At 51.1% G+C, this 15,829-nt stretch overlaps 1 protein-coding gene across 1 annotated transcript in view; it reads right to left on the reverse strand.

Moving 5' to 3' along the window:
- Tll2 (tolloid like 2) overlaps positions 1 to 15,829 on the reverse strand; it is a 106,145-nt gene continuing 90,316 nt past the window's right edge. The window contains exons 14-21 of the mRNA XM_021633070.2: positions 12,483 to 12,608; positions 11,709 to 11,869; positions 10,676 to 10,856; positions 8,439 to 8,564; positions 7,091 to 7,218; positions 4,000 to 4,213; positions 1,665 to 1,915; positions 1 to 135 (exon numbers count right to left, since the gene is read on the reverse strand). Of these exons, the coding sequence (XP_021488745.1) occupies positions 1 to 135; positions 1,665 to 1,915; positions 4,000 to 4,213; positions 7,091 to 7,218; positions 8,439 to 8,564; positions 10,676 to 10,856; positions 11,709 to 11,869; positions 12,483 to 12,608 (1,322 nt within the window). The remainder of the gene's footprint in view (positions 136 to 1,664; positions 1,916 to 3,999; positions 4,214 to 7,090; positions 7,219 to 8,438; positions 8,565 to 10,675; positions 10,857 to 11,708; positions 11,870 to 12,482; positions 12,609 to 15,829) is intronic.

Consider the following 15,829-nt stretch of genomic DNA (forward strand, 5'->3'; position numbering starts at 1 on the left):
CTATTTCCTCATGTGCAAGGCATCCTGGAACTTGGTGCTGGTGTACTGTGCGTGAAAGCCTTTCTTGTTGATGGTGTCATCCGCGTGGAACCGAATCATCAGCGAGTCCCCTGCAGAGTAGATTTCCTCTAGGGGCTGAGGAAAAAGAAAAAAGGAAAGCAGGATTTTAGGTTAGGTTATGGTTGGAATTTAGAGGGGGGTATGCCAAGATGGTGCCTAAGGATGGCCACAGCTACCATGTCACCAGAAGCTCTGATGGACATTCAAACAGGCTTTTTCTCAAAGGAAGACTCCCCAGGGCCCTGCTTTTGCACACGTGGCACATGCAGCAGCTAGCACATGTCAGGGCACAGACACTGCTGCCCACAGCCAGATCTCCTCTAACGCAGGTACTGATCCACTTCACACACAAGGAACCTAAGAGTCAAATTCACAAAGGTCAGCAAGATCCATACTCCCGGGGCTGTCTGATGGGGAAGTTCGTTCCATGGATCTGCTCTGTGATTTTCAACATCGTAATGTGTCTGCCAGGAAACCTGGAATGAAGACCACTGTTCAGGTCTGTGTTTGTCCTGACCTACAAGCGGGTGGAGCTGCTACATTTGTCTGCAGGCTTCTGCCAGGCGGTCCACAAGGTGGGAGCCAAGGCCACTTGCCTGCCAGATCCCGGGGATGCCAAATGGGGCCTCCCACTAATTATGAGCTCTAAGGAGCTTCTCCCCATGGACTCCTTGGGGAAGGAAGTCTCATTTGATTGTTCCTTCTGTGGGGGAGCTCGAGGAGAGTCAGAAGGATAACCATTCAACGACACGAATACCAGCTGAATGTCTGTTTTGCGACAGAAGCAGTGGTGATTCCAAAATGATTTCCATAAGCGCAAGCAATAGGAAAGAAGCATGAGGGATCAGCAAAGACAATGCCTGCGGCCCAGGGCAGATGGCGTGTAGTGCGGTGAGGCTGGGGAGTAGCCAGGACAGTGTGCTCACTAGTTCCCACACACTCACCGAGCACAGACCATGTCCATCCTGAGTCAGGTGCTGAGGGCTCAGTGAGCCCAAGAAGTATGCAATAAAAAGTAACCGCCTTGAATCTAAGCATTGTGTTTATACCAAGAAGTATTTGTAATCTTCAAAGACACTCGGTTTTGCTTAGGATCAGAATTGTTAATAAGCCAGGTGGCATCGACACACGCTTTTAATCCCAGCACTTGAGAGGCAGAGGCAGGTGGATCTCTGTGAGCTCAAGGCTAGCCTGGTCTACAGAGTGAGTTCCAGGACAGCCAGGGTGACAGAGAAAAACCCTGTCTCAGAAAAAAAAAATTGTAAATATAGGGAAAACACACACACACACACACACACACACACACACAAGCATAGTGAATTAATAAAGCCCAAAGGCCAAATAAAATTTAGTAGGAAGACTTTCTTCAAAAACAGGGGCAAAGTGCAAAAGGATAAAGTGCTTTTCCACAGCTGATAATGTCCCTCGTGTGGCTGGAAGGCTCCTGGCTGCCTCCCAACCCGTCTCTGGGGAATCCCCTTTCCTCTCTGCCCCAGTCAAATGGGCTCCTTGGCTGTGGCTCATAGTGGTGGATGAGCTAGCACTTCAGCTCAGGTGTGACTCCTCATGCGTCAGGAGGTAGCCGGGACATCCCTCAGACTCACCCCTGAGCCACAGAAGCGGCCAAGCCTGGGTGCCGAGCTGTCGTAGCCATCGTAGGCCTCCATGTAGTCATAGCCACAGTCGGCCTCCTCCTCGACTTCAAAGGTGCGGAATATCAGCTCCACGCCATAGCCATCCTCGGCCACTATCACCCAGTCGCAGTGGGCCTGGCTCGGGTAGTTGTTGTCCCCAAACTGGGCATGAGAATAGAGCTCTTTGGTCTGCACTTCAGCCTTCAGCCTGCCTCCACACTCTGCAGCAGAGAGAGAACAAAGGCTCACTCTCTCCCAGAGCGCAGACATCAGCCCACCTGCTTCCCATCAGCTTCTCTACCATCCTCGTACCTTGCAGGACAGGACAGGCAATCTCACCATGTATCCAAACTTGCCCTTACATCCCCAAGAACGCTGCTGAAAAAAAACAGCTGCCGCTCTCTCTCCCCCACCAAAGGAGAAAAGGAGCCAAATAATAGATTGTCTGATGTACCTTGGAGGTACTAGAAGCAGGAAGGGCTCCCGCCAGCTCCAGGCTAGACTGTAATTTGTCGTTCTGCCAGCAGAGGGCAACAAAAGCATAGCAGAACTGCAGCTGAGCCCGGCAGCACAGAAACCTCCCTCTCTACTGGAAGGGACTATAATGTGGGTTTGGGAGCCGGTTGGGGTAGGATACGGAGGTGGGTAGGGGGTGGAGGAGTTGGGGAAACACAGAACTACTCCTATTATGGACTGTGGACTATTTTAGCTCTTGACATCCCATCTGCAGGGTGTTCTCTAGGGTGGGCCTGGCCCTGTCCAACTCAGTCATCATTCCCATCTTTACTACGGCTACAGTCTCTTCATGCCTGACCTTTCAACTCAGGAGAGTGAGCACAGAGAGGACAGTATACCCCCTTCCCCGGCTGCTGCACCACCGCCACCCCGCCACCCCAGTGACCTCACTTTGTAACTGGATTCAACCATGGGCAACACTCACAGGTCAGAGGGAAGTCAAGCACCTGCACCCAATACCCCCTGCCTATTCTTCCGCTTGCCCTCTGGGCTGGGGTGACTACAGCCCTGTGGTTCTCAAACCCCGTCCTGTCCCTTAAGCTGTCCGCACACTCTGCAAGACCTGCTATAAATAGTCCCTCTATTAAATTCTGCGAATACTTCCCAAGCAATCCCCAACTCCCGACAGGTACCTAACCTGCCCAGGGGACCTGTATTCTATTTTACTTTATTCTATGTGTGTGGGTGTTTAGTCTGTGTGCTCTGTGTGCTCACAGTGTCTGTGGAGGCCAGAAGAGAGTATCGGATCCCCAAAACTGGAGTTACAGGCAGTTGTAGGCTACCTGTGTGGGTGCTGGGAATCAAACACAGGTCCTGTGCAAGAGCAGACAGGGCTCTTAAGTACTGAGCCATCTTTCTGACCCAGATCAACCATATTCTGCTTTGTACACAGGGACAGGAAGGTAAAGTCACTCATGGGTGGCCTTAGCCTCCAGTGGAGGAAGCATGGAGCCTTCAGCAGCTAGAGAGGGTCTCATGAAGTGTGGGGCGCCTGGCTCAGCAGGGAAGGCTAAAGTGTTGGTTCATGGGGACTGCCATTCTGTTTACACAGAACCCTGTTTTCTGGCTCTGACTGAAGGAGGTGGGGCGAGGCTGGGGAAGGGGACCATTAAAAAGAGCCACAGCAGGAAAGGAGCTGTTAAAAAGAACGGCAGTTTCCCCCAATCATGACCTCTGGCTCAGTGCGACCGACAAAGGCCAGCAGGTTCTTGGGCGGCCTCTGGTTCTGCCGCAGTTAAATGCCAGGATCAAAGGGCTTCTGTTCCCCCACAGGGCTTAGACCAAAATGGCAGAGCAGAGTCCACGTCCTTATTGGCCTTCTTATATTTAACAGTGTAGATTTTCTTCCAAAGGACCCGGCAGAGCTACTGATGTTTAGAGTGCCAGGAGAAAAAAAAAAAGAAAAGGAAAGGCAACATTTTTCCAGAAGTGGGCCCTCGAGAGTACAATGGCTGCTCTCCACCATTCAGTTCTCAGACCTTTGCACTCCACAGGCCAGCAAAATGACAAGCACGTTTTAAAAGGGAGACACGGAGGAAGGAAAGAGGATGATGGGGTTGGGGGGACACAGCTCTGACAAAGCACTGCCCACATCCAATTTCGTCAATTAAAGGCATCAAGAGAGAGCAGCCCTTCAGCCTGTGGCAGCTGCTGGTGGTTCCGGTGCTTCGTTTAACAGGGACGCTTGAGCCTCTGCTCCCCTCCCCCTGCCCCGGCAGACCACAGAAGGTGGTCTTTCAGCAGCTAGGCGCCTGTGAGGTGCTCAGCCTGAGGCCAGCAAGCCCCGCACCTGTGCTGTGGACAGCCTGGAAGCCTTTTCTCTGCACCGAGGCATCCGAGTAAAACCTGAGAAACAGGCTGCTGCCTGTAGCCACCACAGGATCCGGCTTCTTGCTGCCACAGAAGCGGCCGAGGATCGGGGCCAAACCGTCCGTCCCGTCATACAGTTCCAGGTGGTCATAGGCGCATTCCTGATGCTGTTCAATCTCAAACTCATTGAACGTCTGGGGGTGGGAGAGCAGAAAGTGAGGCTGGGATCTGGCATTGAGAAGGGCCGGGGAGGGGAGGGGCACACAGGGCCTGGAGGAATCTGTCTACCAGCTTTGCAGGCGTGCCTACCATTGCCACAACGTCCAGTCCCAGAGCCAGGCTGCCAGCCGCCCAATCTACTTCTCCCCACCCTTCCCTCAATGCTGGGAGCCTGCTAGGACTGAGCACTCGCCCACGCTGGCAATTGTGTTACAGGCTTTACAAATGGCCCCTCTCTCAATCCTTGCAAACCTGGCTTGTGTGCAGTCTCTGCAAGAAGGTATCCGAGGGCACGAGCAGTATCCTGACTGCCAGGGCTGGTATGTAACCCGGGCCCTGCAGCTTCAGAGATGTCGCTGTTAGCCTGTGCCCACTACTCCATACTTGAAATTCCAGTGGCTCCGAGCAGGGCCATGCTGTTCGGCCATCATTCTCAAGGTGGCTGACTCTTATTGGGTATTATTTCCATTCCAATAAATTATGGAAATTTTCTCACTTAAATTCTAATGAAGTTATCTAGGCTCCTGCACATATGTGGCCGATGGGTGGCTTGGTCTTCATCTGGGGTGCCTGGTGTGTGTGTAGGGGTTCTAACATGGACTCTATCGCCTGCCTGACTCAATCCTGATGTGACTTGATGCTGGGGAGGGTTGATACAGAGGGAAGGAGGACTCCCCTTTTGTGGGGGGTAGGAAGGAGGGGGAAAGGAGAAGGAGAGAAAAGGGGGACAGGGAGAAGAGGAGGGAGGGGCCACCCTTGGAATGTAAAGTAAATAAACTGAAATAAAAAAATTTAGAAAGAATGAAATCGATGCAGTGATGGAAATGTGATAATTGCTGCATTTGTTCCTTTTTTAATTATTTGATCATGAATAAAAAGTTTGATACTAACATCAAAGAAAAATATTTAGAAATTCTAGGGGCTAGAGAGATGGCTCAGAGGTTAAGCGCACTGGCTGCTCTTCCAGAGGTCATGAGTTCAATTCCCAACAACCACATGGTGGCTCATAACCAGCTATAATGAAATTTGGTGCCCTCTTTTGGCATGCAGGTATGCATGCAGACAGAACACTGTATACATAATAAATAATACATCTTTAAAAAATTCTAATGAAGTTGTGGAGATCTACTATTATCCCAAGTGAGCAGAAGGAGAAACTGAGTCATAAAGACACTAATTGGCTTGCTTAAATCTGTTCATCTGAAGTAAGAGCTGAACATGACCCAGAGCCAGCTTGCTCCAGGCCATCCTATTAACCACAACCAGACCCTGCTGCTTTCTTTCTTCCTGTTCCTCCATCAAGGACATCCCTGGTTGTTGGTCTGGGGAGCTGGACAGTTCCAGGCCGTATACGGTTTATTGAGTGCTTAGTAGATGACTGAGTGACTGATGACCTGCCTGTGATGGTACTGCGAACAGAGAGTGTTAAGTGAAGGCTTGGACCAAAGGACAGATTGGGAAGGGGGACACTAGTTGTGTGTGGGGGGGGAGAGTATCACACTCTACAATAACAAAAGGCAGAGTTCAGTCAACATACCCACCAACCATTTTCCAAGGAAATGTCTTTTCAGACTAACACTTGTGTGCAGACACCTGAGAGAGAGGCTTCCCACTCTGCAGGTTGGAAATCCCACCCCCAGAGTACGCGGTTCTTCATGGTCATCAGTGCATCTTTCTGCCATCTTTCCGGCAGTTGGCAGTCTAGGGCAAAGCTGGCCTTTTACAGGAACTCACCCTCATCCATATTCCACACTCTTCTGAGGGGCCCAGGGCAGAAGAAAGCAGTTTCTGCGTAAGCATCACATGTTACATATAGGAGGTGCCCAAGAACATGCCCCTGTGTTCTTGGGTCCCTTCTGTACCCATGATGCCTTGGGAGCCCATTAATCTATCCTTGTACAGCAGGAAACACCCTGGCACTATCATCTACAAATCTCCCTGGGTCTCTCTCTGTTCTCTTCCTTCCTCCCTGCATTTTTAGTCTGTCTTTCATAACGTCCATTTTGATCATCTCAACAGTATGAGGCTGTGTGTGTGTGTGTGTGTGTGACTGTGCATCTGTGTTCCTGTATGTGTGTTTGTGAGTGTGTGTGTGTGTGTGTGTGTCTGTGTATCAGATTCTCTGACTGCCAGTTGCTTCAAACTCCATACACTACAAGTCAGGGGCAGGGAGCTAAGACATGGGAGTCAGAGAACAGACTCAGTTTTGTTTGTTTTTTGTTTGTTTGTTTGTTTGTTTTTTGTAAATAATGAAATGTGCTGTGCAAGACCACATATCAGATATACAGATGAGACTTTAAATGATTTGCAAGACAACTGTTGCTTTTTTTTTAACTGAAGGACATGTTAGTGTCCTGGTCCTATTGTTAACTGAAGACGCTGTAGATTGCAGAGGAGTATGAATAATTGTATTCTATGTGAATGATTTGAGTAAGAAAAAAAGGTACACGTTTTCTCATGTGTGGGAAACTTCTGAAGAGATTCACAAATTTCTGGAGTGGGAATGGGGGAACTGAGGAATTGTGGCCTTACCTCTCAACCTTCTGTGTAAATGAAGGCTATTGTGTTTGTTTTTCTTTTTAGAGGGTGAAACGTTCTGTAAGAGACCAGCTCTGGACACAGCAATGCAGACCTGTGTGGTGGCCTCCATCTCACGGGCGCTGCTGGAAGTGGTGCTATTACAGAGCTCTGAGCATGGTCCCTTCCTCTACCCAGCAGCCCCACTGCAAGAGTCACGGATTCTCCCCATTTCCCAACAGCCAAACTGAGACCTCGATGTGGAGCAGAGACTGGGACCCATGTCTGCCTAAAGCCAAAGTCTATGCGCTTAATAAACTAATGAGGCAACTCACAATTTTCACCCTGTGACCCGCGGTTGATGAAATGTTCCAGGTACATTCCTTCCGGCTGGGGTATTTGTCAGGCCAGTTGGGGCTCATCAGGGTCCCCTCTGCACTGCTGATCTTGTATGCACAGCCAGCTGGAGGTCAGAAGGGGACACACACACACAGACGGGTCATTCAACTAGGGCAGCATCACAGGGGAGTCTCAGGGTCAGCCAGCCTGGATCTGGGGTGACCTGTGTTGACTGTTTGAACTGGCTCAGGAGGAGACACAGTTCCGTCACTGACTATTCACACACAGGTCGGCAATGGGAGCATGGTAGAGTTAGCACCTGTTAGAGCACAGGCCCTGGGGTCAGGTGGAGTTCAGGGAGAGTATTGGTTCCACAACTTATGGCATTCAGACCTCTCATGTCCTCAGGTGTAAAAGGGGTGCCAGGCTCGCATGTGGGTTCATGTCACATGTAAAAGGCCTGGAGGGTGGCACCATGGTGAATGTTAACAGATCCCTGTGAGATCACCATGCCTTCCCTCTATCAGTCTCATATCCATGGGATACCTGCTTTGGCCAGGTCATGTATTTTTAGCCATGAGTGGCACCACGGCTTCCTTAGTGACTGGCATTTCGAGTTTGTCTCCCTCTGTGGTAAGTGGTTTGCATGCATGTCCTCTCACTTAGTCTCTCCCATCTCCAGATAAGAAAGCAGAAGGAGGCGTGTAGTCTTCACCCCTTCCCCCATCCTCTAACTCTCACTGGACCCAGGACCAAGCAAGACCTGAAGCTCTGCTTATCACAGACACACAAACTCCCTTCACTGGCCAGGGGCAGGCTTCCTCTGCAATGGCTGCACAGGCAAAGCCACCTGGCTCTGAAGGCCTCTCAGCAGAGAAGGGAACCAACAAAATTCCTCTTATGTCACTTTCGGCACTATGTCACTGTTTTGACATACTCATAGGCCTAACCTGTACTGATACCTAGCATGTGCCAGACTGCCTCAGACGCTTCTGAGATGGGCTTTAATCCTTCGAGAGACCTTAGGAAAGAGGCATGTTCACCTGGCTTGTCACAGAAGAGGAAACTGAAGCTCGGAGTGTTTAGGTATCTCCTAGCTTGCCCAGCTAGGGAATGGTGGAGCCACCGTTTGGATCTAGGCATATTGATGCTGGGGCCTCCTGAAGAGACGGGCTGTCCCCTGAGAGGGCCACCAGAGCGAAGACTGAGACAGAGATCTCATGGCATTCTGCAGACGGTGGCTCCCCATGCTGCCTCCCACCCATCTCTCCCTCGCCCACTCACACACCTAGAGAAGCAGGTACAGCCCAGACGGTGCCCCCCACCGCAGCCCCACAGCGCTACCTTCTTTGCAGTCGTGTCCGTTCTCATGCAGCCGGTACCCGTTCCTGCACCTGCACAGGTAGCTCCCGAATGTGTTGACACACTCCTGCTGGCAGCCGCCATTATCTTTGGCACACTCGTCCTTGTCTGCTGAGAGCAACAGACTCTCCTGAGAAGAGCGGCCAGCTTGCCCCTGTCCCTCGTGGCTCAGAACCTGCTCAAAGGTGGCTTCCTCCGAGGAGCCTCCCACATCATGTTCCCTTAAAGGGGTGGCAAGTCACAGAGGGAGCATCTTTGCTGGGATTTGTGGGGCACCCATTGGTCTCTTTGGGGTTCTCTGTGCTCCTAAAGCACTTTTATGTACGGAACATATGTTCTTGTCCTGCTTCCCACCCAAACCGAGGAGCTCCCTGAAGGACAGGCTCACATGAGCAGCAACAGCAGCAATAATGAAAATGACCAACATAGGCTGGTATTTACCACAGAATGGGTCCCTGGTGCCTCCGATGTGTTACTGATATCTAAGTTAATTCCCACTCAAGCTTAGAAGAGCACATAGGTACCCCCATGTACATGCACAGGGACAGGCTGAGGCAGCTCATATCCCCAGTCATTCGGCCAGAAGTATGTTACGACCCGGAGGTCTGGACACACGCTGTCCCCTGTGTGTGGAGAGGGAAGCATGTAGGCCGGTAGCCACATGGCGGGTGCTGACCACGTCACTTCAGCAGAGATGGGCCTCAATTGTCTCAGGGCTCCTCGGGACGCTGGAGGGGAAAACGAACGGGAATCGAGGAGCCCTTGGGGGAGGGTCGGCTGCTGTAAATACAATCACACATGACCTCCGGTGTTGGCTCTAATCCCGTGGTTCCTGAGGCTCTAGCTGGTCTGGACATTTTCGTGGCCACCTTCCTTTTGCAGTAGGTGGGGTCCACTCCACCCTACCCCTGCTTTTACTGTGCTTTTATATCTGTGCCTCAGGGATTATTGGGGTCACCCTTCCCTCACTACTCCATTGCTGCTATGGCTGTGGTGCCCCAGAACAGTTCCCATTGTAGCTTCATCCTTGTGTTTCATGGGGACACCCAAGACCCTGACCAGAACTCTCAGATGCAAACTGACTGTCGCAGCCCAGTCAGGCCTCTCCTCTCCCTCCTCCCTTCCTAAGTCCTCCTGTTGACACTCACAGGTCTGACACTCCCTCAGATCTAGCGTTTCTGTCCCTGGGTTCTATGTGTAAGCATGAAACTGTGCTCCCTCATTAGAGCCTTGCAAACCCTCCTCTGAGGAGATTCTTAACCCCCTAGCTCCATTCTGCTTGCCCTGGTTTGATCACATGGCATTCGTAGTTCCCCCTGGTCAGAACCTACAGAGAGCGTTACCTCTGTCCCACTGGGTCCTGCACTTCAGCCAGCATTTGTGGCTCATTATGGCCAAGCCTGCTTGACCTTGCCCTCCTGTGGCCTCCCCAGATGGGCATGGTTCCTGCCACTCTGGTTTTATCTTAGTCTTTGTGAACACTGAGCCCCACCCCCGCCCCCGACCCCAGAATCCAAGCTCATGACATCCCCTCTTCTGCAGACTTTGATCGCTTTCTTCCTAGTCATATTATCTCACCTCAGCCCTTCAGATCTGGCCCAGATCACATGTGTCAGTCAGGCAGAGAGCCTTTCCCCACTGCCTCAGGGCCCTTCTCCTCCAACTACCAGCCTGTGACAAGCCTGACCTAAGCTGGGACCTTGCAGGATGTTTTCTTTTGGCCTCCCCAGCCAAGGTGAAGCTTCTGCACTGCTGGATGCCATCCAGGCAACCTCTGAGCCCAGGTCTGTGTTATGCCCATAACACAAACCAGAACTTGCCCAGCGAGAGACCACCTGGCCCAAAAGTCAGAGACAGAACTCTGAGTGCCTGTAAAACCAACAAACCATAGGCCCACTTCAGTGCTGAACACTAACATAGAGATCCAAACACCCGGTTGAACTGTCCATATACCGGTGGGATGTGACCAACAGGACCAGCATGCTTTGTGGTGTCCTTGAATTCCAATTTCTGGCTCATAGAATGTAAGAGAGTAAAATTCTTTGTTTTAAGCCATGCTCGGTGACAACTTGGTGACATCCCCAACAGATGAACTGGGCCACCAGTATAAAAACCACTGTCAGGGTGGAAGATGAAGAGGAAGTTGGAGAAGGCATAGGGAGGAAGCAGGATCCCGGGGTTCAGGAGCCTTCGGGCCTCTGCAGGCCCGCCCCACCTGCCTGAGAAGAAGTGGGCCCTGAAGCCTCTCTTGGAGACTGTGTTGTCAGACTTGAACTCCACACGCATGTTGTTGCTCTGCGATGTGATGACCTCAGGGGTCTCGGAGCCACAGAACTTTCCATGAAGCTTGGCGTCAGGGGACAGGCCGCTGCGCACCTCTACGAAGTCATACTTACAGACCTGTGAGGGAACATGGACCAGGGCAGTGTTTCAGGGCACTGGTGTCACCCCTCCCTCTGTACCCTCCTGCCACTGTAGCTGCGGTATCCTAAAATTCTTTTCAGCTTCACCCTTGTATCTATCTCATGGGACTAAGACTAAGACTCCATCCAGAGCTGTTAAGAGTGTAAGCCAACAGCCACAGCCCATACGGTACGGGCCTCTCCTCCCTTCCTAAGTCCTCCTGCTGACACTCTTGGGTTCTCACCAGAGTCCTTATCCTTGAACTACACCCTTCTCTGTGGCCAAATGGGCTCCGCCAGTCTTGGAGCTGAGTCCTATGGCCTGTAACCATGCTGGTGAGTGCCAGAGGGTGAGAGGGACTTTGGCTTTCCAGCAGAGGCTCTGTGAGATACCATTGCCTGGCAGCAAAATGGAGGATCCCTACTAAACCCAGGTGTAGACATGGGATATTCCTGTCATCATTCTGGCTCTCTTCTGACTTGATTATCCATAGCCACTTCCAAGGGAAAGGAACAGGCTGTTTCTAGTGTCCTTATTTGCTGCTATCCCTCAACTGGACACCCCAGATCCTTACCTGGAGTTTACACCTGCCCTGACTGATCTACACACAACCCCTATGCCCTTCACTCCTGACCCCATCTTTCTTGGACACAGTGAGAAGGACATGCAGCTAAAATGACTCGATGAAGCATGTCCCCTTTTCCACAACCCCCAATTCTGCCTAGTCAGCACCCCAGGTCTTCACCCAAGGTAGTTCCACCAAGGCTACCAGAGACTCACCTAGCTCAGAGTCATTTCTCAGTGCAGCCAGTACCCCATCAGCTAATCCGTTATAGGGCAGAGACTTACATCATTGCCTTCCAGCTCAAATGCTTCAAACTGCAGGGAGATGCGGTAGTTCTCGGGGGCCAGCACCTGCCAGACACAGTTCTTGTTGGTGGGGTACTCCTTCGGCCAGCCGGGGCTGGTGATGCTGCCATTTAGCTTGGTAATGAATCCGCCACAGGCCACTGCATGGAGGGAAGCAGACTTTAGATCCATCTGTCTTTGGTTCCAAGTGACTACGATTCCCCCCAAGCACCAGGAAGACCTGTCCTTCAGTAATCGTGAACAAGTTAGACATGGGTGGTTTCCACTGAGGCTTTGGAGAAACAAGTTGGAGACATGTCTACCTCTTTTAAAGATGATGGCACCTTTGACCTGTCACACACTAGCACAGCTGGGGCCCCACAGGTCTTGGACCCAAGGAGAGTTAGAGATGTCTGCATCAAGCTACTCAATGTGCCTGGCTTGTCTGATAGGCGAGCTGAACCCAGGCCATGTGGGAAAGAAGCTATCAGCTGAGTCACGCCAGGGAGCCCATAAGTCCCTGTGTTTTTGCCATGACAACCACACGAATTTCACATACTCACAGTAGGCCACAAGCTGCAGCCTCAGTCTCCTGGCGTCATGGCACCAAGGGTGGCTAGAATCTGTTATGTTTGTGACTGTCCCCACTTGTTTCTGCCTTGGAAAAGTAGGCGGCTCTTCTGTACATTGTCATTCCACAGTTGGCCACCTGCCCCTCTTCGTCCCCACTTCTCCTAAAACTTGTCTCCCTTTCCCTGCCATTTCAACACCAACCTTCACATGTCTTCTTGTCGGAAGCCAGCTCATAGCCAGGGTCACAGGCGCATGTGTAGCTGCCAAGGGTGTTTATACAGCGTTGCTCACACCCACCATGGTCTGGCCAGGAGCACTCATCCACCTCTGTGGGGAGGGAAGGTCATGGAGATAAACCATCACCAAGATGCACGCATGGTCCATTTCCTCCCTTCCGTTTCCTGGGGCTCTAGGTACATGCCTCCACGACAGGAGCTACTCCCGCCTCCTGAGAACTCCCATGTCTGCACTTAGCAGTCATCCGCAGCTACAGATGCCATCCCGGTCTCATAAAGAGGAGACTCTAGTTATCCAGAATAGAAAGGGCCAGGCCTGGGAAACACAATTATGCAAGGTGCCCATCAGTGTTCATGAGTGGTTTTATAAACCACTCATGGTTCCGCATTAGGGACCTCATCATTTTAATGCCATGGAATTAGGGTTCTCCACCGTAAGTACAGAACTTCTTGGAGACATTCAGTAAAGGATGATAATGGAGGAATACATTTCTAGATGAAGATGTACAAGTATTCTAGACAGAACCAGAAGTCCACTATGAAGCATTTTTATAGACATTCTTATGAAGTTTCAGAAGACACCAGCTCTTGGGTTAGCCACTGCTTCTGGGGAAAACTGTTGGGTAGGCAGGAAGGAGGTTTGGGGGTTGGTAGCCTGAGGGATTCAGCACAAACAGGTGTCCAGTGGTGTGCTCAGGCATTAAACAACAGTGAGTAAGGATGCTATGATCTCTGACCATAGACAGAACACAGGAGTCGCTGGAGAATCCCCAGCCGATGTTAGCTAACAAGCCACTGAAATAAAGAAAATCTTTAGCAGTGACCATCTCCAAGAAGAGTATTAGAAATAAAAGAGAAATCATTGAATCGCCAGGCTATGGAACATCCATCCATGGAAGACAGCACACAGGGTGTGCTCTGACTGTGCCAGGGGAGTCTAATGAAGGCACCACACCACACCATATCATTTAAAATGCAAAGTGGGTGGGGTGTGAAGGAGAGTGCAGATCTGTGGCACCAAGGACAGTAGGGGCAGAGAAAGCATGGTGTTGGCCAACTCTTGACAGAATCAATGGCACAATGAAATGAAAGAAATCAAAATGGCTAAGAGTTGGGAACAACCTGAAAACGTAAACACCTAGTCTCACTACCATGGGCAAGACCCTTTAATAATATCCTTGAAGGATGGCTTCTCAGATCCTTGCCTACTATCTCTGACTCCTCGAAACTCCCTGACCTGCAAAACTGCAACTCTGTCTACTATCTTTCCCTCTCTGCTGCCTTCTTCCAGCTCAGATGAACCTAGCCTTTCCCCCCCCCCTTTTTTTTTTGGTTTGTCCTTATCATCTCAATTGCCCTTCCCCAGTGAGAAGATAATTTGTCAGTACCACAGGGTTCCACTCAGTGTCTGTTATACAGAATAACAGATTATCAGTTGTTCTTTTGCCCAACAATGACTGAAATGAGTTGACCATTGTGTGCCAAGAGATGCTGTAGGCACGGAGGCGAAAGCGTTCATGGCCATTGACAAAGGTAGTATTAAGCATGTTGAAATAATGTTCAAGTAACTGTATTCTCATTTCATTGTGTTGAAATACACAAAGCACTTTCCTTAGACGTCTGCCAGAGACTTTGGAAAGAGGGAAATACACAGGATAATATGGAGCAGAAGGAAGAGGCTAGGCTCCCAGCGAGCCTGGTCAGGCTGGACCAACTGATATGAGTCAATCACACGGACTTGGATGCCAGTTGTCTAGCTTCTCTGAGCCTTCCTCTTCTTTAAAATGACATGAATGGCCTTGGCTTTTGTAGTGACTGAAAATTATGCTGTGAAGGACGGGTGCATAGTCAGTGTGCAGGGTGGTCACTTCAGACAACTCATGCAGTTTCTGAAACTCCAGCAGTTTGAAAGATGAGGAGGAGGAGAAAGGAAGGAGGAAGCAGCCTGGGCCCACTCACATCAGGCAGAGGTACAGTGGGCAGGAGGAGAGGAGATGGGCCAAGGCAGATGAAGGGAAGAGCTTCAGGGAGGGGCCAGTAAAGAAGGAATGGATGAACAGGAGGGGTGCAGCAGCTTCAAGAAGCTGACTAGAGAGCAGAGGAAACTCGGGAAAGATTCCATGAGAAAGGACAAAGATAAATAAAGACCCAAGGTGAGGAAAGCAGAGGCCTGATGCCAGGAGCTGTAGTGGTTGTGGGCAGGGCACAGAGGTTGGAAAGAGGGATCACAGTTTCTTAGCATAGCTGTTGCCGGGTGAAGGAGAGACGCTGGTGGAATGAACTTAGAGCGAAGGAAACACCGTGCACGCAGGGACAAAGGGATAACATGAGAGCCAGGCAGATGGAGAAGAGCTGCACGGGCAGCGGGCTGTTACTCTCTGCCACACTACACCAGCATGGGTGAGAGGCAGGCAAGGGGGCACCGTTCTTGCCAGGGGCTGGCTGGCTTCATGGCCTTCACAGTGCCGCGGGGCCAAGTCCACTGGCTCGTGCTCACTGCACACAGGGCACACCTTCTAAGGAGATCTGGGAGTGTGCAGGTAGAGTGAGCTGGGACCAGAGCTGAGCTGGCTGGGTACAGCCGGGGCTCTGGCTTCTTTTCACCCTCTAGGTACACAGGAAAAGAAGGGGCTCAATAATGAGACCAAGACAAGATCTTAAAGTCATTCCAGAGAGAGTTAAGGAAAGGGAAGTTGGAGCCCACCCCAGGACTTTGAAGAAATGCCTTGAAGAAAGCCTGCACCACCTATGGTCCCTTTGCCCTGGAATGATAGTGCGCAGGGATTCAAGATGGATTTCACACCCCTTGTGTAGGGGTGTGGGACCAGCCAAGCCTTGAATGCCACCATACACTCTTGAAATAAGCAGAAGTGTAAGGCTCTGCCTGCTGCCTAGCCAATTGGCTCTTAGAGGGGCTGCCATCTGGCACCAGATCAGTGCTGAGGCCAGCTGGCACCCCGGCCACTTTGATGGGCCAGCTGGGCCCCAGGCAAAGGCTGTTGCCAACTGGCATCAAGGCACAAGATTCTCTGGATCACCCCAGCTCTGCCACAGGCTTTGTGGTTTTGTTTCCAGGTCCTCCCCACCCCCAACCCGGGGCAAAGACACAGGAGCCAGACACTGCTCTGGGGCGTCCTGCTGTGGCCTGGCATCCTACTGTGGCCTTGCTGCTCAGAGGAAGCCAAGTGTTAAGATTTTCACTGTCTCTTGCTCTTCTCTGTAGGCCAGAGAAGGAAAGAACAATATCCTATATCTCACTTGGATCTCAACAGCTTACAAAGCATCTCCAAGCCATCATTTTATTGGAGCTTC

The sequence above is a fragment of the Meriones unguiculatus genome, chromosome 1 (genome assembly GCF_030254825.1).
Source record: "Meriones unguiculatus strain TT.TT164.6M chromosome 1, Bangor_MerUng_6.1, whole genome shotgun sequence".
NCBI classification, from domain to species: Eukaryota; Metazoa; Chordata; class Mammalia; order Rodentia; family Muridae; genus Meriones; species Meriones unguiculatus.